The sequence below is a fragment of the Budorcas taxicolor genome, chromosome X, assembly GCF_023091745.1.
Source record: "Budorcas taxicolor isolate Tak-1 chromosome X, Takin1.1, whole genome shotgun sequence".
Classification (NCBI taxonomy): Eukaryota; Metazoa; Chordata; class Mammalia; order Artiodactyla; family Bovidae; genus Budorcas; species Budorcas taxicolor.
The window spans coordinates 92770452-92794847 of NC_068935.1; the positions used below are offsets into that span (position 1 = coordinate 92770452).

General features: G+C 44.6%; 2 protein-coding genes and 1 non-coding gene across 8 annotated transcripts in view; 2 read left to right on the top strand and 1 right to left on the bottom strand.

The window, feature by feature from the left end:
- The first annotated feature begins 276 nt into the window (after positions 1-276).
- TRO (trophinin) lies at positions 277-12556 on the top strand. Its single transcript, XM_052662716.1, is given in 14 exon segments — positions 277-325; positions 4096-4793; positions 4796-5242; positions 5903-6007; positions 6120-6183; positions 6420-6499; positions 8230-8260; positions 8263-8317; positions 9015-9061; positions 9064-9093; positions 9193-9235; positions 9643-9714; positions 10261-10375; positions 11921-12556. Coding segments are annotated over 14 exon segments (2472 nt in total).
- LOC128070690 (small nucleolar RNA SNORA11) lies at positions 9910-10038 on the top strand. The gene has a single exon (XR_008201663.1). It is a non-coding gene; the product is annotated as a small nucleolar RNA SNORA11 (small nucleolar RNA).
- Positions 12557-17988: 5432 nt separating the features above from the next.
- The window catches only part of PFKFB1 (6-phosphofructo-2-kinase/fructose-2,6-biphosphatase 1), a 132779-nt gene continuing 126371 nt past the window's right edge, over positions 17989-24396 (bottom strand). For all 6 annotated transcript variants that reach the window (XM_052662823.1, XM_052662826.1, XM_052662824.1 and 3 more), the window contains 4 exons: positions 22550-22679; positions 19554-19616; positions 18651-18715; positions 17989-18302 (listed from right to left, as the gene is read on the bottom strand). In XM_052662823.1, the coding sequence (XP_052518783.1) occupies positions 18243-18302; positions 18651-18715; positions 19554-19616; positions 22550-22679 (318 nt within the window). In that variant the 3' untranslated portion in view covers positions 17989-18242. The remainder of the gene's footprint in view (positions 18303-18650; positions 18716-19553; positions 19617-22549; positions 22680-24396) is intronic.

The window sequence follows — 24396 nt, forward strand, 5'->3', positions numbered from 1 at the left end:
GTACCAATTTCTGTATAGGTATGCTTTTGACTGCAAACAGTAAATTCAACTGAATTAAAAAGGGTGGGTGTTGTTGTAATATATATTAGGAAAGTTCGGAGATAGCAGCAGATTTAGGTATGGCTTAATGTAGAAACAAAAAGTGGCAATGAAAAAAATGAAATAAAAGGAGGAGAGAGTGAAATAGCACAAGAGGAATGAAGAAGAGGAGGAAACATAATATTTTGTTCTGGTGTCTATTCTCTGAGTTAGGACACGAGTTCTGGGGTCTCGGAGATGAACCAGATCTGCATGATGGATCCACAAGAAGTTCACCATGCAGAAGGCAAGACATAGAATTAACCAGGAAACAGAGAGCTCTCACCCAGTTTATTAAGTGCTATGATAGAGTCATGCAAAAGAGTAAGGGGGAAGGAAAGACTAACTAAACTTAGAGTAGTCTCAGAAGCTTATTTTGGAGAAAGCAGCATTTGTACCAGTCTTTATAGGAAGGCAGACCTTTTATAGGCAGGCATGGTGTGTGGGAGAGGGGAACAAAGATATTCCAGGTAGAGGAACAGTTTGAGCAAGTGTGTGGCATTGGCAGAATGCAGAACATGAGTCATCCAATTGTGACTGAGGCATGTGAGCTTGGCAGAGGCCAATCATGAAGGGCCTTGAACAAATGATAGGCTAAGGGGCTTGGATCTAAACCTGCCAGTCAAGGGAACCCTTGGTAGCTACAGATATGGGCAGCTATGTGTTTGAAACATGACTCTGAGGGTCTCTGTGTGAGTGGAGCAGATGGGAAGCAGGTGCATCGGAGCAGAGACCCATCTGCCACCATCACATGTGCCCCTACACTCAGCAGAGGCTCTTCAGAGCCTGCAGTCATACAAGAACTATTCCTTCTCCCCTTCTCTTCTGCCAATGTCCTATTCCTCCTACAGGAGGAATATACCAGACCTCCCAGCTCAAATATACCATATATGGAAGATTTCACTGCCTTCCAGGTGGTGATTTCCTCTGTGAGACCCTCAGTACCCTGCTCTGGGATTCTTCAGTGATATGTTGTATTCTTATGCACCCCAGTCAAATGGAGAAATCTTCAAGGACGGGGTGTAAATCTCATTTAGTTTTGCATGTCCAGTGCATAGTATGGGTTTTGGCACATAGAGGACCAGTAGGAAACTCACCAGTGAATGAGAGAAACAGAAAGTAAATGAAGGGAAAGAAGAAAAGGGAGGAGAGGAGAAGACTGGAGAGAGGGAGGGAAGGGGGCAGATAGATAGGGTGTTGGGATGGTCAAGAGAAATGAGAGGAAGAACATGGAGGGAAGTACAGGGCCAATGTGGATTCTCTCCTCTTTCCATCAGTAGTGCCAAGTATCAGACAGTGAGTGTCAGTGTCAGACACAGTGAGTGTGAGGCTTTGGAATCAACCAGATGTGGGTTCGTATCTTGGTTCCATCACCTTGGTTGATGTTACATACATGTGATGTGTTCCATCACATAGTGACCACGTGCCTTCAGACAAGATGCATCAACTCGGTCATTAGTTTCATCAACTGTGGGATGATGATAATACTAGTCCCTCCCACATGGGTATTTTAGAGCTTAAGAATAGATGTGAGTTCTTTGAGGGCAGGGGTCCTATCTTACGTGTTTTTCTTTGCCCAACATCCAACAAGGGCCTTGACACAACTGTGCTCAACAAATAATTAGTGACTGAGCAAATGAATGCCTGAGAACTTTTTCTGCACTGGTGAGTAGTGCTCCATTCCACAGGAGAGGTAGGCTAAGCACTTGCTTAGTGTACCAGTAAAGACACAGTCCCAGTAAAAGTTTTCAGCCAAGTGGATATGCATTAAAAGCATTAATATAGTCATTAGGGGATTAAAAAAAAAAGGTAGATGTTGTTACATTTACCGTTTTTATTCTGAATTACATATGATGCAGGGGCACCCTAACTTTAAGCGTTTAGAGCCTATAAATGTCTTAATTTTGTCCTACTTGAGCAATATAAATGAATAAGCTCTAATCTCTTACCCCAGAGCAGCTCATGGGGCGAGAGACCCAGACACACAACACACTATGTAATTAGTGTTGGCATAGAGGAGGCTGTAGAAAGCATTGATGTGGCAGCCCAGAGAAGCATGGTCCTAGGGAGAACAGAGAAGTCAAATAGGAATGGGGATATGGGGTGGGGATAGAGAAACCAAAAAGAGAATAGAAGAGAATGATTGCTGAATAAGAGGTAGTAAGCAGAAAAGAGATCACATGGGGAGAAAGGAAAGCTGGAAGCAGGGAGTGTGGGAGGAGACTGACAGGCTGTGAAGGAGACCCCTCTGGAGGCGGAAAGAGACAGGGTCACTTCCAGCTGGGGATGGGGAGAAGCAAGGCACAGACCTAAGGAGAGGCTTGGAGACAGGACGCTTTCTGTACTGGAGAGGTGAGCTGAAGTGCCTGCTATACTGACAAGCTTGTGGGGCCCTCCAGGCTGGGGTTTCAACTTGCTTGACTCCACATTCCCCTAAGGTTTGAAGGAAATCCGCTGAAGATATACTAGCTAAACTCATGGAAGTTTTCGGATTTAGAGGTGCCTTGACTCAGATAGCAAGGGAGATAGGTTAGAATTTCTTTTGGGCAACGGAAAGGAGAGGTCTGGACTCTGTTAGGGGTGCCTAAAGGAGGGATGCAGATCCGATTGAGACCGCAGAAGAATGAGATGGAGAAATCGTTCAGGCCACAGAAAGAAAGGAACAGAATCCAATTTAGCAGGGAGATAGGCAATGAGGGGCTTTGTTAAATGGAGAAGGGTCTCAGGACCTGGTTTGGGCCACAGAAAGTAGCGATTTGGAGGTGGAAAAACGAAGGGGTAGAATCATTATTGCATGAAATGAACGGGCTCGAAGGGGAGAAAAGAGGGGCTAAGACCCAGTTGATACCGGTTTGAAAAGGAAAGGAACAGAACCTGGTAGCGTTTGGGAACAAGGGTCACACAAAAGCCTGATATCATTGGATTTATGGGCGGGGAAACCATGTTTGTAGTTAGGGCGGGATGGTCACTTGCAGATGTGGAAGTAGGACAGCAGTTCTGGGGAGAGGGCGTGCAGGGACTTACTGCATAGCGGAGGGAGGGAGCGTGTAAAGGGAAGAGGTGCGGGGAAGTACTGTAGAGTGGAGGGAGGGGGCGTTTTGAAAAGGGGCACCACAGCGGTGCACCACTGTACTACAGAGGAGAGGTGGATGGTGTTGGGGGCGAGAAGGGGCTGTAAGAAGCTGTAAGAAGAGGTACTGTAGAGCGGAGGTGGAGGGGGAGGTGTTGGGAGAAGGGTTGGAATGAGATGAGATGCAATTAGAAAGAGTTTGTCACGGGTGGAGTCCAGATGTTCTGCTGCTCTGAGAGCAGAGACCTTATGTGGGATTGAGGTGGTCACAGTTCAGTTCACCAAAGCACGTGAGCGCTCAGCTCCAGAGGTTGCCCCTACACCTCTGGTTGGTGCACATGCGCCCTATAGAGTTAAGGTAAGGAGCCTGTGTAGGGTAAAGAGGAAGGGGTCGGAGAACTGACTTGCTGTTCCTTGGAAGCAAAAGGAGCTAGGATTTGGAAGCCAGACCATCTGGGTTTCTAGGTATGAGAACCCAGTAGTTGAAGGGTTTGGGGCTCAAGGTTTAATAAGAACCCCTTCCTTAGGATTGGCAGGAGGCCATACGAATCCCCACCTCCCTCTCATTCTTTCCTAACTCCAGCCCCTTCCCATCAGGCTCAGCTGTTTCTTGGCCCTCCAGAAAAATGGATAGGAGAAATGACTCCAATTGTAAGATGACCCTGTTCCAGGTGAAGCCTCTCTGAATTCTCTGTAGGCTATCTACCCTGTTCTAACTTCATTTACTGCTGTTGAGCCCCTACCACTCTGTGGTTGCATAACTCCCTACCTACCCTGTTTCAGTCCTCCCTTGCATGGTGGAGGAGGAGGTGAGGAAAACCTGCCTATTTCTTGCTCCCTTTCTCTTTCTTTACCCTCCCCTTCAATCGTTCAAAGGAGGGGGAGGTTTTGTAGAAAGGGTGGGCTCTAGGGAGGCCAGATGGTTCTATACTTCTTAAGTGTGTAAGGCCCTCTGCCTCCCACTGTGAGCCTGGGGCCTCACTTCCCTCCAGATGTACAGGCTGAAACAACAGAAGACAGTGTCTTGCTGATACATACCCTCTTGGCAGCAACCAAGGACCCCCTGGCCATGGACCCACCAGTTGCCAACCAGCCGAATAAAAGCAAAACCAAGAAGGCTCCTATTAAGGCTATCACTAAAACTGACCCTCCAGTTCCATCTGCCAGTGTGATTACCACCACCAAGTCTACAGTAAATTTTCCAGCTTTAAATCTGCCCATCATTCCCCAGATCAACCAGGCTTCAGCTACCACTGAGGTAGCCACTACTCAGGCTTCTTCATTCACTGCTTAGCCTAAGAAATCTAACAAGACAAAGAAAGTCACTGCTAAGGCAACCCAAGGTTCCCAATTTCCAATTGACAGTGAGAGTGTCACTACACAGATCAAGTTACCCTTGCAGACCCTAAACCTGCTAGTCATTCTTCAGACTATCCAGGCTCCAACTGCCAATGAGTCAGCCAATTCTCAAGCTTTGTTAGGCCCCACCACCCCGAAGCAAGTTTTCAAGGCTAAGAAGGCTGATAATAAGGTCATAGCTAGTGCCACTGATATCTCACTGTCTCCATCCACTATTTACACAGCTACCACCCACAGCCAAATTACCTCTATCCAAACTAAGAAAGCCTCCAAAGCCAAGAAGGCAATTTTATTGTTAAGGGCACAAATACTGATACTGAACTCCCAGAGGCCCCAGATGCCACTGAGATAGCTACCAGGCAGACTGAGGCCTCAGCAGCAGCTATCTGGCCCCCAAAATCCAAGGGCAAGAAAGTTGTCTATGAGGGCCCGAAATCTGCCTGTGAGATCTCTGAGGCCCTACCTGCCAGTCAAATGGTCACAAATCAACCCCTAGCAGCCACCCTCTGGGTCAAGAGAGGGTACAGGGCTTGGAAGGTTGACACTAAGACCCAAACAACCGAAAGCCAGACTCAGGCTGACCAAGGGATCTAGGCCAAGATGGATACCTCTCAGACCCACATAAGTTCCTTTGAGACTCAGGTTGCTGCTTCTGTCCAGGCCTTGGCAGATGACTACCTGGCTCAGTTTAGTTTGGAGCCAACAACTAGGACCTGGGGAAAGAGGAACCAAAGGGTGAGATCTCTGGCATCACCATCCTTAACTTTGTACTTCTTTTCCATTGCTTTCCTCCTGGTTTGTTTACTTGCTCTATAAAAGTTTACTGAATCTTTATACTCTGAGCCAGTCCCTGCATTCACATAGGCTATGCGAGATTCTGAGAAGATTGGGATGTAGTTACTGTTTCTTGGCAGTTCACAGATTGGTGTGGAAATAAGACATTGATACACTTAGATACAACCCAGATATAATTCAACTTGTATTTACATAGTAGTTAGAATGTGCCAGGCTTTGTGTTAGGTATAGTTACACAGGGTATATTTTTATGTTTTAAAGTAACTTGTGCCAGCTAAGGTGCTAGTTTTACAGATAAGAAAACCAAGTCCCAGAGAGGTGAAGTGACTTGTTGAAGGGGTACCGCTTGTAGAGCCAGTGGTGGCCAAAGAAAGAGAAATAACCAGACCCTGCCCTTGGGTTGCTCCTGTCTGGCAGGAAAATAAAACTCCTGCCTGGAAGACAGTAAAAGACAAATCTAGGACTCAGTGTGGTTAATGGTAAAGTCAGGACCCACTATAGGGAAGGTTTTAGGGGACTTTCAGAAACAGACAGCGTGAGGAGACAAAGCCATCTCTTTCATCTGGTGATTTTGGATCTCTCTTCTTTCTGATGATGTAGTCCAAGAATCTGAACAAGGATGAGAGAGATGATGGTAATTATAAGTGGATCTCATGGGGCCAGAGGCCTCTGCTATCCTGAGATGTGGCCATTTTGCAAGAAAGGGTAAGAATCCAATGCTGCTCAGTTTCTTCTCTTCTTCACCTGCCCTCTTCTCTGTCATTCTAAGTTTTATGAAAACATATTGAGATCTCCCCATGTATTCCTCTTCTCCCAGGCAAATAAGTTGGTGAAATACCTGTTGGTTAAGGACCAGACAAAGATCCCCATCAACCACCCAGGTAGAGTCATACCAACCCTCCTCCCTAAGCTGTCTTTTCTACTCCCCTCTCCTCCCTGCCATGGGAGTAACCATTTAGTTTTATGGCCTCTTCATTCTCTCACATGTCCCCCCTGCCCTTTTCACACTCTTTCATGGCTGGCATCTCCCATTAACACAGTTCAGGACTCAGACTATACTGACCCCACAGGGTGGCCCCTGCTCATCCCAACTGTTCACTCCTCTCCCTTCCTGAAGACATGCTGAAGGATGTCATCCAAGAATATGATGAATATTTCTCAAAGATCATTGAACAAGCAAGCTATGCTCTGAAGAAAGTGAAGGGGTATCCTCTGAGGAATGGGCACAATGAGGAATTCTTGAATGGAACAAAGGTGTACACATCCCTTTGCAGGGAACCACAGAGACTGACTAATCCAGTCCCATCCCCATGCAGATGAGCAGATGGTGGCCTAGGGAGAGGCATAGACTAGCCTGGGGTCACACAACAGGTACAGCTAAGACCCAAGCCATTCAACTCAATCCTGGCTTTCTGTTCACTGCTGGACACATCCTGTAGCATATTTCAGATATTTACTTCTCCCTTCCATTTCCCATTCTCTGTCTCCCTCAGTTCACTTCAGTTCAGTTCAGTCACTCAGTCATGTCCGACTCTTTGCGACCCCATGAATTGCAGCACGCCAGGCCTCCCTGTCCATCACCAACTCCCGGAATTCACTCAAACTCACATCCATCGAGTCAGTGATGCCATCCAGCCATCTCATCCTCTGTCGTCCCCTTCTCCTCCTGCCCCCAATCCCTCCCAGCATCAGAGTCTTTTCCAATGACTCAACTCTTTGCACGAGGTGGCCAAAGTACTGGAGTTTCAATTTCAGCATCATTCCCTCCAAAGACATTCCAGGGCTGATCTCCTTCAGAATGGATTGGTGGGATCTCCTTGCAGTGCAAGGGACTCTCAAGAGTCTTCTCCAACACCACAGTTCAAAAGCATCAATTCTTCGGCGCTCATCTTTCTTCACAGTCCAACTCTCACATCCATACATGACCACTGGAAAAACCATAGCCTTGACTAGATGGACCTTAGTCGGCAAAGTAATGTCTCTGCTTTTGAATATACTATCTAGGTTGGTCATAACTTTTCTTCCAAGGAGTAAGTGTCTTTTAATCTCATGGCTGCAGTCACCATCTTCAGTGATTTTGGAACCCAAAAAAATAAAGTCTGCCACTGTTTCCACTGTTTCCCCATCTATTTCCCGTGAAGTGGTGGGACCAGATGCCATGATCTTCGTTTTCTGAATGTTGAGCTTTAAGCCAACTTTGTCACTCTCCTCTTTCACTTTCATCAAGAGGCTTTTTAGTTCCTCTTCACTTTCTACCACAAGGGTGGTGTCATCTGCATATCTGAGGTTACTGATATTTCTCTCGGCAAACTTGATTCCAACTTGTGCTTCTTCCAGCCCAGAGTTTCTCATGATGTACTCTGCATATAAGTTAAATAAGCAGGGTGACAATGTTTAGTCTTGACGTACTCCTTTTCCTATTTGGAACCAGTCTGTTGTTCCATATCCAGTTCTATCTGTTGCTTCCTGACCTGCATATAGGTTTCTCAAGAGGCTGGTCAGGTGGTCTGGGATTCCCATCTCTCTCAGAATTTTCCACAGTTTATTGTGATCCACACAGTCAAAGGCTTTGGCATAGCAGAAATAGATGTTTTTATGGAACTCTCTTGCTTTTTCAGTGATCCAGCGGATGTTGGCAATTTGATCTCTGGTTCCTCTGCCTTTTCTAAAACCAGCTTGAACATCTGGAAGTTCACGGTTCATGTATAGTCCCATTAATCATAAAGATGATTTGGTAGCAATAATACGTTTGTTATCTGTTTGCTATGTGCCAACCACTTAGCTGAATGCTTTCTATGCATTATCTTACTGATTTCTCACACACACTCACAAATCCTAGGTAAACAGGGAACTGTGGGATGCTCAGCCAGCTCATTGATGCCTAGGCTGAATTTTGTGATCTCACACGCTATTCTTTTACTTGGCAGATGTTTCGAGTCAATCTGGAGGAAATTGATAAGGTAGCTTATATAGTCTCATCAGCATTCAGGAATCCTCTACAGGCATACTGAGAGTGTAAGGTGGGAAAGGGCTGCAGTGGAAGGGAGGCTTCTGCTTTTTATTTGTTCATGGTACTACTCCATCCTTGTCTTTTCCTTCCCCACATCCCCTTAGGAAGTCAGGAAAGACAGAGCCTAAAACCTTTTCTATCATCCACACGTTGTTGGAGCCCTGCACACAAGAGTAGTGCCCCTTTATGATTGTCTGGAAGGTGTAGAAGCCTGGGTTACTCCTACTGTCAGATTTTCTGTTTCTCTAGAAGCTTCTGTGTCTCTTTCTATCAGGCTTGGTAGAGTGGTTCTCAAGGGAAGGCTTCCTGGTATGGGTGAATCATGATGGTTGATGGGCAGGAGCATCAGTGGGGCAGTGTCTAGAATTCTCTTGGAACTGAGGGGTCTGGAAGAGAAAGAAGGGACTCACATTGGCTGGGTGCCCGGATCATACCAGGCTGACAAGCATTCTATCATCTCAGTAACTTGGGGAGAAGAGAATGTAATTTTCCCATTTTATGAATAGGAGACTAGGCTCAAAGTCTTAAGTGCCTTGCCCAGGATCATATAGAGCTTGAAGCATAGACTGGGCAGAATTCTCCCATATCTGAAGAATCTGGGAGAAGCTAGCCTAGTGAGCTGGCTGGTGTGTTTTTTGTTTTGTTTTGTTTTGCAGATGGCTACTGGATGTAAACCTTCTCTCTGTTCCATTATTCCCCTAGGACCAAGGACACACCCAAGCTAGATCTTCTCATGGTGATTCTGAGTGTCATTTTATGAATGGCAACAAGGCCAATGAGGGTAAGTGGCTGGGTTGGCAGCTGAATCGGAGGAGGGGGTTGTGGTCAAAATTGCACACATTCATTTTCTATCCCTGTTTCCTTTTTCCTCCCCTTGCAGCTGTCATCTGGGATGTGCTGCACAAGTTGGGGCTGTGCCCTGGGTATGATTGGGCTCTGTCAGTGCTTGCTGTCCGTGTTGTCCTTTGGCAAGAGAGAATGGTCCCAGGATTGCATCAGTATGGTGGTCTGGTGGGGTGGGCGGATGTGCTGGACTGGGTCCAGAGTTCTGACCTGGGTGGATAGGGAAATGGTCCTGAACTCTCTGCTTCCTCTTTCTCCTATGTCCTCTTTCTGTCCTAATCTGATATATAAGATAGACCTTAGGGCATTCCTGATAAGAACCATCTGACCTCAGCTGCCTGCTTCTAGTGACCCTGTGTTCATTACTTTCCTAACTTAATTGAGATGGCCTCATGTACTAGAGAGGTCTCTTCCACATTGGGACATGGCTCTGCCCCCATGTGGGAAGATCTGATCTTGGTTCATGGGTTATTTTCCCCATTGTCAGGGTAAGGCACTCACTCTTAGGGGAAGTGAGGAAGCTCATCACAGATGAGTTTGTGAAGCAAAATTAAGTGGTGTTTGGGGGCTTTGTCAGGACCTGAAGTGTTCTGGGTGTGCCAGTCTGGTCCAGAAAGTGCTTGATCAGCCCTTTTCTTACACTAACTTTAAACATATGGGCATTATATTTCCTAGAACTAAGTGAGTCCGGTCCACAATTACCATGGTGGACCATACCAGGGCTGGGCCAGACCAAACACAAAACCCTTGCTATGGGGTGTGCTCAGAGCAGAATGCCCAGAGAATGGCTTCTCTGTTTACAACACACCCAATAGAAACTTGGGTTTACTCCTCATAGGTGGCAGAATACTTTGGCCTCCCTGTGACACCATACCCTATACATGCTTCCCCTGTAACACCAAGTGACTGCTTTGTACAGAGCCAATGGGAAATGGCTCAATATTGGAGGTCAAGACCATGAAATATGTTTTGGAAGGAGGGCCTTGGAAATCCTTCTCCAGGAGCTGAGTTTAATACTTGATTGGAGGATGGTTGCCACCTGGAACCAAGTGGTTAGACAACAGGTTTGCTTGGTTAGAAGCAAGTTTCATTTCCTTTCTCCAAGGTACCTGGAATACAAGAGGGTCCCCAACAGCAGACCACCTGAATATGAGTTCTTCTGGGGCTTGTGCTCCTACCAAGAGACTAGCAAGATGAAAGTACTCAAGTTTGCCTGTAAGGTAATAGAAGAGCTTCCCTTACTTGGCATATTAAGGGTACAGGATACACCTGGCTGGGGCAGGCAGTGTACAGGAATGGACAGGTACAGGGTAGCCTGCAGTTCATATATAAACATATGGAACTTAATTTATGTCCCAGAATGCTGCTTGACTTAAAGTTTACATCATTTCATTCATTATTCATAATTTATATTAGTCTCCTTAACTGCCATAACAAAATATCATAAACTGAGTAGTTTAAACAACAGAAACAGGAACTTCCCTGGTGGTCCAATGGCTAAGACTACACTCCCAATGCAGGGGGCTGGGGTTCAATACGTGGTCAGGGAACTCGGTCCCACATGCCCCAACTAAGAATTCACTCACATGCCACAAGTAAAGCCTGGTGCAGCCAAAAAAAAAAAAAAAAAAACAACAACAAAAAACCAGAAACATTTTATTATAGTCCTGAAGGCTAGAAGTCTTAGATCAAGGTCCAGAAGCATTAGTTTCTAATGAAACCTCTCCTGGCTTGCAGAGTTCATGCGTTCATGTGTTCATTGTGGAAAGAGAGTTCTTTTTTAAAATAAATATTTGTTTTTAATTGGAGGATAATTGCCATACAATATTTTGTTGGTTTCTGCATTTATTAACATAAATCAGCCATAGGTATACACATGTTTCCTTACTCTTGAACCTCCCTCCAATCCCAGCCCTCTAGATTTTCACAGAATACCGGGTCTAGCTCCCTGCATCATACAGCAAATTCCCACTGGCTGTTTGTTGTACATACGGTACTGTATATGTTTCTATGCTACTCTTTCCATTTGTCCCACTCTCTCCTTTCCTGCACCCCTTCCATGTCCATAAGCCTGTTCTCTATGTCTGTGTCTCCATTGCTGCCCTGCAAATAGGTTCATTAGTGCTGCGTTTCTAGATCCCATATATATGCATTAATATATGATATTTGTTCTTCTCTTTCTGACTTACTTCACTCTGTATAATGGGAGAGCCTCTTCTTAAAAGGACACTAATCTTATTGGATCAGGAACCCACCATTATGACATCATTAAACTTTACTTCCAGAAAAGCTCTACCTCCAGATATAGTCACATTCGAGGTTGGTGCTTCAACATATTAATTTTGGTGGGACAAAAGCATTCAGTCCATAACATACTTACTCTTTTATCATTTCTCCTTATCTCTTATCATGCAAGGTAACAGGAGAGCTGCCTAACTTGACATATTAAGGGTACAAGATGTCCCTGACTGGGGAAAGCAGTATACAGTGATGGGAAGCTTGCAGTTCATTTGCGATAGGAGAGTCAGTATGAAGACAGAGATGAAGACATTTAGGCTCAGTGACATTAAGTAGCTTGTCCAAGGTCACATAGCACCTGAATTATCAGAACTGAAATTGGATCTCAGGACTGACCCATGATAGAGCCCTAACAACTAAGAATTTTTTAAAATGCTACTCTCAGTTTTATACAAAGCCCATGGTATGTACTTAATACATAATTACAAATGTTATTTTTATTATAATGATTGTAATTCTCATTTCAGGTGCAAAAGAAAGACCCCAAGGACTGGGCCGTGCAGTACCAGGAAGCAGTGGAGATGCAAGTCCAAGCTGCAGCTGTGGCTATAGTTGAGGCTGAGGCCAGGGCTGAGGCAAGAGCCCAAATGGTGATTGGAGAGGAAGCTGTGGCTGGGCCCTGGAATTGGGATGACGTGGATATCGACTGTCTAACAAAGGAAGAGTTAGGCGATGATGCTCACACCTGGAACAGATTTTCACTTGAAATTCAGGCCAGAGCCCAAGAAAATGCAAACGCCAGTGCCAGCATTGACTTCAGCAGAGAAGCTAGCACCAGGGCTAGCTATAGTGATGGTTCTAGTATTAGCTTAGGTGGTGTACCAAGCCCTGGTAATGGCTTTGGTGGCAAAGCTGGTATTAGCTTTGGTGGCACATGCAGCACCAGTGATAGCTTCAGCAGTGTGGCCAGTATTTACTTTGATGGCACACCCAGCACTTGCTCCACTTTCAGTGGTGGAGCCAGCATTAGCTTTAGCTCTTTCAACAGTTGCACTAACTTTGGTGATACACTCAGAACCAATCTTGGCTTTGGAGGCACACACAGCACCAGTGCTGGTTTTAGCAGTGCTGTCAGTATTAGCACTGGCTTTAGCAGTGTTTAGTTCAGTTCAGTTGCTCAGTCGTGTCCAACCCTTTGTGATTCCATGAATCACAGCACACCAGGCCTCCCTGTCCATCGCCAACTCCCGGAGTTTACCCAAACTCACGTCCATTGAGTCGGTGTCCATCCAGCCATCTCATCCTTGGTCATCCTCTTCTCCTGCCCGCAATCCCCCCCAGCATCAGGGTCTTTTCCAATGAGTCAACTCTTTGAATGAGGTGGCCAAAGTACTGGAGTTTCAGCTTCAGCATCAATCCTTCCAAAGAACACCCAGGATGGATCTCCTTTAGAATGGACTGATTGGATATCATTGCAATCCAAGGGACTCTCAAGAGTCTTCTCCAACACCACTGTTCAAAAGCTTCAATTCTTCGGTGCTCAGCCTTCTTCACATTCCAATTCTCACATCCATACATGACTACTGGAAAAACCATAGCCTTGACTAGACGGACCTTTGTTGGCAAAATAATGTCTCTGCTTTTAAATATGCTGTCTAGGTTGGTCATAACTTTCCCTCCAAGGAGTAAGTGTCTTTTAATTTCATGGCTGCAGTCACCATCTGCAGTGATTTTGGAACCCCAAAATATAAAGTCTGCCACTGTTTCCATTGTTTCCCATTCTATTTGCCATGAAGTGATGGGACCAGATGCCATGATCTTAGTTTTCTAAATGTTGAGCTTTAAACCAACTTTTTCACTCTCCTCTTTCACTCTCCTCAAGAGGCTTTTTAGTTCCTCTTCACTTTCTGCCATAAGGGTGGTGTCATCTGCATATCTGAGGTTATTGATCTTTTTCCCAGCAATCTTGATTCCAACTTGTGCTTCTTTCAGCCCAGCGTTTCTCATGATGTGCTCTGCATATAAGTTAAATAAGCAGGGTGACAATATACAGCCTTGACGTACTCCTTTTCTTATTTGGAACCAGTCTGTTGTTTCATGTCCAGTTCTAACTGTTGCTTCTTGACCTGCATACAGATTTCTCAAGAGGCAGGTCAGGTGGTCTGGTATTTCCACCTCTTTCAGAATTTTCCACAGTCTATTGTGATCCACATAGTCAAAGGCTTTGGCATAGTCAATAAAGCAGAAATAAATGTTTTTCTGGAACTCTCTTGCTTTTTCAATGATCCTGGGGATGTTGGCAATTTGATCTCTGGTTCATCTGCCTTTTCTTTTTTTTCTTTTTTCTTTTTTGTTTTTACTTTATTTTACTTTACAGTACTGTATTGGTTTTGCCATACATTGACATGAATCCACCACGGGTGTATACAAGCTCCCAATCCTGAATCCCCCTCCCACCTCCCACCCCATATCATCTCTCTGGATCATCCCCATGCACCAGCCCCAAGCATCCTATATCCTGTATCGAACATAGACTGGCGCTTCGTTTCTTACATGATAGTATACATGTTTCAATGCCATTCTCCCAAATCATCCCACCCTCTCCCTCTCCCTCATAGTCCAAAAGTCCGTTCTATACATCTGTGTCTCTTTTGCTGTCTTGCATACAGGGTCATCATTACCATCTTTCTAAATTCCGTATATATGTGTCAGTATACTGTATTGGTGTTTTTCTTTCTGGCTTACTTCACTCTGTATTTCTAAAACCAGCTTGAACATCAGGAAGTTCACAGTTCACATATTGCTGAAGCCTGGCTTGGAGAATTTTGAGCATTACTTTACTAGCATGTGAGATGAGTGCAATTGTGTGGTAGTTTGAGCATTCTTTGGCATTGCCTTTCTTTGGGATTGGAATGAAAATGGACCTTTTCCAGGTCTGTGGCCACTGCTGAATTTTCCAAATTTGCTGGCATAATGAGTGCAGCACTTTCACAGCATCGTCTTTTAGGATTTGAAATAGCTCAATTGGAATTCCATGACCTCCACTAGTTTTGTTTGTAATGATGCCTTCTAAGGCCCACTTGACTTCACATTCAAGGATGTCTGGAACTAGGTGAGTGATCACACCATCGTGATTATCTGGGTCATGAAGATCTTTTTTGTACAGTTCTTCTGTGTATTCTTGCCACCTCTTCTTAATATCTTCTGCTTCTGTTAGGTCCATACCATTTCTGTCCTTTATTGTGCCCATCTTTGCATGAAATGTTCCCTTGGTAGCTCTAATTTTCTTTAAAAGATCTCTAGTCTTTTCCATTCTGTTGTTTTCCTCTATTTCTTTGCACTAATTGCTGAGGAAAGCTTTCTTATCTCTTCTTGCTATTCTTTGGATCTCTGCATTCAGATGCTTATATCTTTCCTTTTCTCCTTTGCTTTTGGATTCTCTTCTTTTCACAGCTATTTGTAAGGCCTCCCCAGACAGCCATTTTATTTTTTTGCATTTCTTTTCCATGGGGATGGTCTTAATCCCTGTCTCCTGTACAATGTCACAAAGCTCCATCCATAGTTCATCAGGCACTCTATCAGATCTAGGCCCTTAAATCTATTTCTCACTTCCACTGTATAATCATAAGGGATTTGATTTAAGTCATACCTGAATGGTCTAGTGGTTTTCCCTACTTTCTTTAATTTATGTCTGAATTTGGCAATAAGGAGTTCATGATCTGAGCCACAGTCAGCTCCTGGTCTTGTTTTTGCTGACTGTATAAAGCTTCTCCATCTTTGGCTGCAAAGAATATAATCAATCTGATTTTGGTGTTGACCATCTGGTGATGTTCATGTGTAGAGACTTCTCTCGTGTTGTTGGAAGAGGGTGGTCGCTATGACCAGTGCGTTCTCTTGGCAAAACTCTATTAGCCTTTGCCCTGCTTTATTCTGTACTCCAAGGCCAAATTTGCTTGTTACTCCTGGTGTTTCTTGACTTCCTACTTTTGCATTCCAGTACCCTATAATGAAAAGGACATCTTTTTTGGGTGTTAGTTCTAAAAGGTCCTGTAGGTCTTCATAGAACCGTTCAACATCAGCTTCTTCAGCATTACCAGTTGGGGCATAGGCTTGGATTACCATGATATTGAATGATTTGCCTTGGAAACAAACAGAGATCATTCTGTCGTTTTTGAGATTGCATGCAAATACTGCATTTCAGACTCTTTTGTTGACAATGATGGCTACTCCATTTCTTCTAAGGGATTCCTGCCCACATTAGTAGATATAATGGTCATCTGAGTTAAATTCACCCTTCCAGTCCATTTTAGTTCGCTGATTCCTAGAATGTCGACGTTCATCCTTTCCATCTCCTGTTGGACTACTTCCAATTTGCCTTGATTCATGGACCTAACATTCCAGATTCTTATGCAATATTGCTCTTACAGCATCGGACCTTGCTTCTATCACCAGTCACATCCACAACTGGGTATTGTTTTTCTTTGACTCCATCCCTTCATTCTTTCTGGAGTTATTTCTCCACTGATCTCCAGCAGCATATTGGGCACCTACTGACCTGGGGAGTTCCTCTTTCAGTATCCTATCATTTTGTCTTTTCATACTGTTCATGGGGTTCTCAAGGCAGGAATACTGAAGTGGTTTGCCATTTCCTTCTCCAGTGGACCACATTCTGTCAGACCTCTCCACCATGACCAGCCCATCTTGGGAGGCCCCACACGGCATGGCTTAGTTTTATTGAGTTAGACAAGGCTGTGGTCCATGTGATTAGACTGAGTAGTTTTCTGTGATTATGGTTTGTGTGTCTGCCTTCTGATGCCTCTCGCAACACCTACCGTCTTACTTGGGTTTCTCTTACCTTGGGCATGGGGTATCTCTTCACAGTTGCTCCAGCAAAGTGCAGCCACTGCTCCTTACCTTGGACGAGGGGTATCTCCTCACAGCCTCCCCTCCTCACCTTGAACATGGAGTAGCTCCTCTCGGCCCTCCTGCGCCCATATTTATCTCATTTTTATGGATACTGCTAATAAATTTCAGCAGTCCTTCCCATGGAATCAAGGTACATCCTGGAATCTTTGTCCATGCAGCAGTCTTAGCAGATATCACCAATCAGCTGAGGGTGACATGCTATGAAAGTAATCTCTTTGCCAATTCTGCTTTTTGTGCCCTATCATATTTGGTATCATAGTTGCTTTAAATTTGCAAAATGAATTTCAGTTTGTTCTGTCTTTTATTGTGCTTAGGTTGATGTGGGTGACATTTTGGGGTTAGAAGAGCTAGAGATCAGCTTAGCTCTTTGGGGAAGGTGGGCTCTCACTTTAGACTAAAATGAAAGTATGACTTCAGTGGGATAGAGTCTTGGGGAAAGCATAGCAGACCAGCAGAAAATAGCTTAACTCAAGATCTAGAAGGGGAAGCCTGGAACAGAAGGCAGGGAGCAGGTTCTTGAGATTAAGTACAGTTTCATTTTGAGATAGCTAAAAATGGAGAGATAGAGAGGGACATAACTAAAGGTGGACATGGCAACAACAGAGGATTTTCTTGGGATAGGAGAGACCCAAGCATGTTGCATAGATTATGAGTGCAAAAGCCAATAAAGAAGGACAGGATATAGATGTGGAATAATCAAGAACTGACTGAATCAACTTATCCTGGAGAAGATGGGATGGATAGAATACCAGAGAATAGAGAGTGGCCCTGACTTTGAACAGAATTTAATGGTGGCAGTGGAAGAAGATAAATGTAGATTTGCTTCAAGCAGTGATCATCAACCCTGTAATAGATCCCGATTTAAAAAATGATGTGGATTATACAAGGCTTTGGGTCTTGCTGGTGGTTGTGATGGGAGGAAAAAAAGGTAAAAAAAAGGCAGGGGGTGTATGAGTCTGTATCTTCACAACTGAGTTGCTGGTACCTTCCCATAGTAACTGCATGGAGATTGGCTGGAGACAGAAAGTAGGATCCAAAATGGCCAGGGATGGAAGAAAAATGAAAAGGGAGAGGACTGATGGATGGGGAGATACTGAAGAAATCAAAGGACTTATACTAAATGCAGTGCAAGGGTAAATATTGTTCATTCAAGAAATACTACATACATGCCTTCTGTGTGGGAGGATGACACAGAGAGTTATAAGGAATAGGGGGCCAGCGGTCAGATAGTGAGATGCTTGTATTTAAGAAGCCAAACTGGGGAGAAGTCTAGATGATGCCAACCAAGGTCCATGGAGTCAATGACTAAAGGGAATATGATCACTGAAGTTGAGGGGGCAGGGCACTAGGTGACCAGGGTATTTGGATCATTTATATGGATGGTGAAATCAATCAGGATGGCAACAAGTTGGAGAAGAAAGGAGAACTGTGGTCTAAGTACAGATTCTTCTTGTACATGAGTCATGTTGCTCACCAAGGAACAAGGCCATAGGCACTCACATGGACGCTCCACCTTCACATTTGAAGATGCTTCTCCAGAGCCCTTTTATCCAGGAAATTCTCACTGAGCCCATACCCCTACAGCACCAGAGCCATTTCATAAGGTCAGGATCTTAAGAAAATCTTGTAGGAGAAGCCTCACAATGACCTCCTTTCTCCTTTTGTAGGTAGTAAGGGAAGTCTTTATTGATCAGGGAATAAGAATTAAGAAGGAACAAGTTTCATCTTGAGCTAGATAGTTCCTTATTTATAGCTAGAAATCAAGTCCTATTTTGGAGCTGATGAAAGTTTCTTTACTGGAAGTGGGTCTCTTCCAGTGAGGCCAAGTTCAGAGTGTTCTCAGTGTAAGAAAAGAGCGATAATAGCAGCTCCTAAAGGTGAACCCAAGAAAGGACAGAGGCAGTTTGATGTCTAAGAAAAGGCTCAGTAGTGGGCAGGAACAGTGTCCAGGGCTTCTTCAGGTTCCCGGGTGATGTCCACATTCTGAGAGGAAAGAATCTAGTATTAGTAGGAAGGAACCAGTAGTCTGGAGCTCCCACCCTTCCCTGCCTCTTCTCAATGCCAGGCTCCCCTCTTTCAGCCAGGCCTGGATCCTGACTCTTTCCTTAGGCAAGCCTGTGGGAACCTCAGCCAGAGTCCTTTTAGGCAGGGTTGCTCTAGCTCTGCTTCTCTATGGTATCTCGAGTCTGGTCTGCGGTTCCTACATTTCTGGGTGCTGGTTTTTCTACATGTTGGTGGAAACACCCAAGCTCTGTGGGACTGGGGCTGCCTTTCTGCAGGGGAAGGTGCTTTCACAACACCCCAGCTTGAGCCACAGAGTCCCTCACCTACCTCAGGCTTCTCTCGATGTGTGTTTACAGCCTCCACATTCAGGTAGATGGACTCCACCTTGCAGCCTCGGAAAAGAACAACCCGTCCATCCATAAGCCACCCAGGTAAGCACAGGTCTCCCCTGAGGTATCATTCCCTCTTCCCGTAAGCACCCACACCCCCAGCTCCATGTTGTGTGTGGATTATAGCTGCCCTTTATGGAGGGGAATTTAGACCAGCTGTGTGATGTCTGGGGAAGACATCAGGCCTAAGAGGCAGGCTCTGCCCCTAATAGTCTCAGTGTTCTCTGAGCCTCCCTTGTCAATGGGAATGAGAATTGAGAAGAGATGATCTCTGCCCCACCCCCAGCTCTTTTCTGTGAGACAGAAACCTAATCTGTGTGATAAGGATGGAGCTCTGTGGAGCCTCCCAGCTGTGTTAGGTGCCGAAATGTTAAAAGAATCTTGGGGCCACTACCTTGGGGCAACCAACTCCAGGTAAAGTTTATTTTGAGAACTATGTGGTTACTGCAAGATCAGAGGTGTGGAAGGCCACAAGGTAGTTCTGGGGAGCCTCAAGAAAGAAGAGGGTGGTATCATTGGGGTTTGGAGCTGGCATAGGAGGCCCCAAACCTGTGGAAACCCCCCTTTCTCTGGTCCCTGGGGACCCTCTCTTCTACAGGTTTGTGCTATATGATTGGTGCTCTTATAGAGACAGAGAAAGCTGGGGCCATATCCCAGATTTAGAGGCTACCTAAGTCCTTCCCTCATTGTCATCTTGCTACCACCAGTCCTGCCTCTACCAAGACATCTAACTATCTACCCAGGGAATTTCTCTTAGGACTTTGCTGGACAAATGGTAGGCACTGCAGGCATGCTCATAGTGTCTATATACTTTTCTGCAGATGACGGTGGGGGCACTCACCATAAGCCACAGGTGTAAGTTTGAGCACTGTGTGCAGAGGGCACTTGAGATAAGGCAACTCATCTGGAAAGGAGGAGAGAGCAGCTTTCAGAGGCAGGATGCTAGGGATGTCACCACCTCTCCGGGGCTCCAGGCTTAAAGCACTCTTCCCTTCCACCCCCTTCCCCATGGATATCTTTACCTGGGTCCTGCTCCCCCACACTCTTCAGGGGGCAGTGCTGAGAGCCCAGTGGGGAGGGAGGAAGAGAGCAGAGAGGCCTCAGCAACAAGGAGGATGGCAGGTCCTGGGGATAGGGGACATACCCTGGGTCCCCAGAAACCAACGATTGGCACTGTGGAGGTGGCCGACTTCCTCAACTGCAGGGCAGACACGAGACCAAGACAAGCCTCCCTCCCACCCCCACTCAGTCCTTCCATGGGGTCTTCCACCCCAAAGGTCACAACATGTCTCAGCCAGTGTTTTCTGAGGCTCTACTATGTGCTGGGGCCTTGGCTGAGGTATGCATGCACCTTGGCAGCTCTTGCAGGTTTCTCCCCAGCCCAGGCCTGTGCCCTTTGACTCCTTGGACACTTGTTGATGGACAAGCATTCACTGATTCACTTGTGTTCAGTTTCTGATGATTTGCATGCAATGACTTGCGTGGCCTTGACGGCAATCACCAGATATCCTCAAGGGAGCGGAAGACCAGGTACATTCCATGGATGAGGACCCTGAGGCTCTGAGAGGGAAGACACTTGCCCTGAGTCCCACAGCAAGAATGTGGCAGTGCTGGGACTGGAACCCAGGATGCTTTGAGCCCAAATGTGTGCTCTGACCACTGCAGTCTGCTGTCACTGCCTTTGAGGGATGCACAGTGCTGTGTGGTGACACTCCCATCTCTCATTCCTCTCTGTAAACACCCACCCTCCTGATCACCCAGGAAACATATTCAGCTTTCCATCTCCCTTCATTGAACCAGAACCCACCCATCATGGCCTCCCTGCCCCTGAGGGTCATGCTAGGCTTTTCAGGCCTGCCACGGCCCACCCAGCCTCCTGACACACAAGATTTCCTGGGTAACCAATCTGCTCCTCCTCCTTGCCTTTGTCATAATCATCTTCAGGTGCTGGGTCCAGTGCTTTTGGTCCACTACCTCACTTCGTTCTCACTAATACTCTATGGGAGTTACTGTTCCTCACTGCATGCATGACAAAATAGATTCAGAGAAGGGAAGCAACTTGCCTGAGGTCTCTGACCCAGTTCTGCCACTGCCTAGACAAGTGATCTTGACCCTGCCTTTTCTTTTTCTGGTCCTCAAAGATCTTATCTCTTATAGCACAGGATTGGACCCAGCTGTAAGGTCCTATGGATCTGAGTTCTCAGTCACAGCATCTTCCTGAGTTTCAGTTTCCTTACCTCAGCATGTGCCCAGTCCTGCCTAGCCCAGCTCTTAGGACAGCTGTAAGAAGATGGCATGGCCTGTTCATGAAAGCAGGTAGTATGTGGGTAAAGCAGTGTGCAAATGGGAGATGCATGTGCTTCCCATGAACCCCACATGTGTCTGAGATAAGGTGTCTCTAGAATGCACCTGAGATTAGTGCCTCTCTCTGCCCCACTGAGCCCTATGATCTTGGTCAAGTCACTTCATCTCTCAGAGCCTCCATTTCCTCTTCTGCACAGTCAGGGTTACAGGGCCAGCCTCACAGTCTCAAAAATAGTACTGAGCAGTAGAGATGTGAACAGCATCAGAAATCTAGCAGCACCACCCCATCCCCTGTCACCTTTTTTCCATTGAGGAGATTGAGGACCAACCAAAGGAAATTACTTGTCCAATGTCAAGTTCTCAAGTCCCCCTGGTTCCAATTCTAGGTGACTCCATATTATAAGAGCCCTTTGTTTGAAAGCTAGTATCATAGAAAAGATCCAAGTCTGCAGGACATTGTGTACTTCAAATATGACTGCACTGTTCTCACACATCCTTACTCCAGTATCCTGGAGATGCCAACACTTCAGCCTCCACGTCAGAAATAGACTTTCACACTTGGAGGTGACATGATAGTCCTTTGCCAGGCCAGCTGCCCTAGCTTGCCATTTGTAATCAGTGTGTAGATACTCTGTAAATTAAAATTTCCAGATTTTTTAATAAAAATAAATTATTATTTAAAAATGAAAACACTGCTATCTTGGAGAAATCATCCCTAGAGCAAAGACAGAAACCTATAATCAAAATCAAGACACTAGGGACTTCCCTGGTGGTCCAGTGATTAAGATTCCCGTGCTTCCATTGCAGGGGCGTGTTGGATCCCTGGTCAGGGAAATAAGATCCTCCATGCCACATGCACGATGTGGCCAAAAAGTTAAAAAAGAAAGTCATGAGAGGTCCCATTCCACCTGATGACAGTATGCCTCTGAGAAATACTGGCTCAGCTTTCTCAGGTTGAAAAAGACTGTTAAGGTTGGCTTTGAAAATGTTAACTCATAATAACACTGATATTAATAGTAGCAGCTAATACTTATATGGCCCATACTTTGTATCATGAACTGTTCTAAGCTCTATAAATATGTTAATTTATTTAAACTTCATCATTCTCTCTGTTTTACAGATGAGGAAACTGAGAACAGAGCCTGCTGCCTGCTAAGTTGCTTTAGTTGTGTCCGACTCTTTGTGACCCCATGGACTGTTGCCTGTCAGGCTCCTTCATCCATGGGATTCTCCAAGCAAGAATACTGGAGTGGGTTGCCCGTGTACTCCTCCAGCAGATCTTGCTGACCCAGGGATCAAGCCCATGTCTCCTGTGGCTCCTGCACTGTAGGCAGATTATTTACCACTGAGCCACCGGGGAGAGGTTAAAGTAATTTCCCAAAGGTATCACGAGACAGAGTAGGAAATTGGACTCATGCACCCTTGTTCTAAATACTGTACTCTTAACTATTAAGATATAAACCACCAGTTTCTGGTGTCAGAGTCTCAACTTACATGTAGCTCCCATGCCAGGACCAGAGAGAAAAGTGGTACCTGAGCTTTTGTCCAGAAAGTAGGCCAGGAGGCACCGCATGACAGCCTGGTGGCAGATCACCAATACATTTTCCTGCCGTTCTAGCTCCATTATAACTGGCTCCAGACGCTGGACCAGATCCTCATAAGACTGAAAAGGAGAGAAACATTTGGGTAAGAAGGGGAGATGAGGCACATTTGCCCTGAGGAGAAGAACTCTAGACCAGGAATCAGGAAAACTTGATTTTGGTGCTAGTTCAGTTGTTGGTCAGCAGTATGACCTTGGGCAGCTCACTTCCTTCCTTCCTAGGGCCTTACTTTTTATCTATTAAATGGGGCAATCAATATAATGGAGTAGATAACAATAACAATAATAAAACTTTCCACTAAAAAAATCCTTAGAAAAGCTGGATAAAATAAATGTTTGCATTGCTGATCTTTCAAGAAAACAAAACATTATAAATATAGGGTTCCCAAATGAAGAAAAACTTGGGAAAAAGAGTGATAAATGGATATAGAAGCCATAATTCCCATGGGGGCATTTGCCAATCACAGTATCCAAGAGCCTTGAGCTTTTAAAACATAATAGAAATATGAAATGAAGCCTTAAGTGTGTATAGGGTAGGGATTTGGGACTGAGACTCTCAGATAAATCTGAGACCTTCAAAGGACTACATCCTCAATAAAATTATAAGCTAAAAAATATATCCACAGGCAAAGGGAAACAATAAGAAAATGTGTCTCTGCCTGACTTAGGTGGAAAAAATTAGGAAAAACCTCCACTAAGAATGTATAACCCCAAACGTATTGTTAAATAGATTTGTGGTTCTGAATTATATTATCCATGTGTTTCAGAAAATGCTAAGCTGAGAGTTTAACAAAAAGTGATTTCAAGTCATTTGCTTCCAGTAGTGTCTGGAAGAAGCAAATGTAAATTCTCTCTAGATTCTCTCAGCTGAGGCTGCATGGATTTCTTACAGATAAATTTTTGTCAAACTGAGGCTCATATAACATACACAGAAAATAAGCTATAATAAAAATAAACAGAAACAACAAGAACTCTTACAACTTAAGATAAAGGATCCACAATATAAAATAAATATTCTCGAGATTTTTAGAAAAGTAAAAGATTTACTCAAAAATACAAGGAAGAAATAAGATGCTATTGAATATAAGATCCAGATTTGAAAAAAAATTAAGTAGAATTTTTATAAATGAAGAATATATTCATTAAAATGGAAAACTCAATGGATAGAGTATGCAGAGCATTAAATAAAATGTTTTGGAAAACAGAGCTGAAGAAATTACTCAGAATGTAGCAAAGAGATCAAAAATAAGAAGTTTGGAGACATGAAGCATAGAGGTAAAACTAACACATATCTAGTTGAATTTCTAGAAGGAGATAATAAAGAAAATATGAGAGAGGAATAGCTAAAGATATAATGCCTGGGAATTTCTAGAATTGATGAAGAATCTCAGTTCTCAGATTCAGGAATTCCAATTAATTCTGAGCAAGATAAATTAAAAGAAATTAACATTTAGACATATCAGAGTGAAACTTAAAAGCAATAGAGATCCAAAGACCCTAAAAGCAGCCAGAGAGAAAAGAAATAACAATTAGACTTCTGGAGACTTCTTAGACATGTTAGAAACCAGAAGACAGTGGGGATTATAACTCCAGAAAGAAAATTGTCTTCCTAGTGTTTTATACCTTGCCAAAGTACCATTTAGGATTGAGGACCACCCCTCCAAAAGACATTTTTAAACAAAAGGAAAGGTGAGTCTACTATCAACAGATCCTCCTAAAGAAAATTCTAAAAAAAGACAGACATTTAACTCAGAAGGAAAACCTGAGATGTAACATGAAA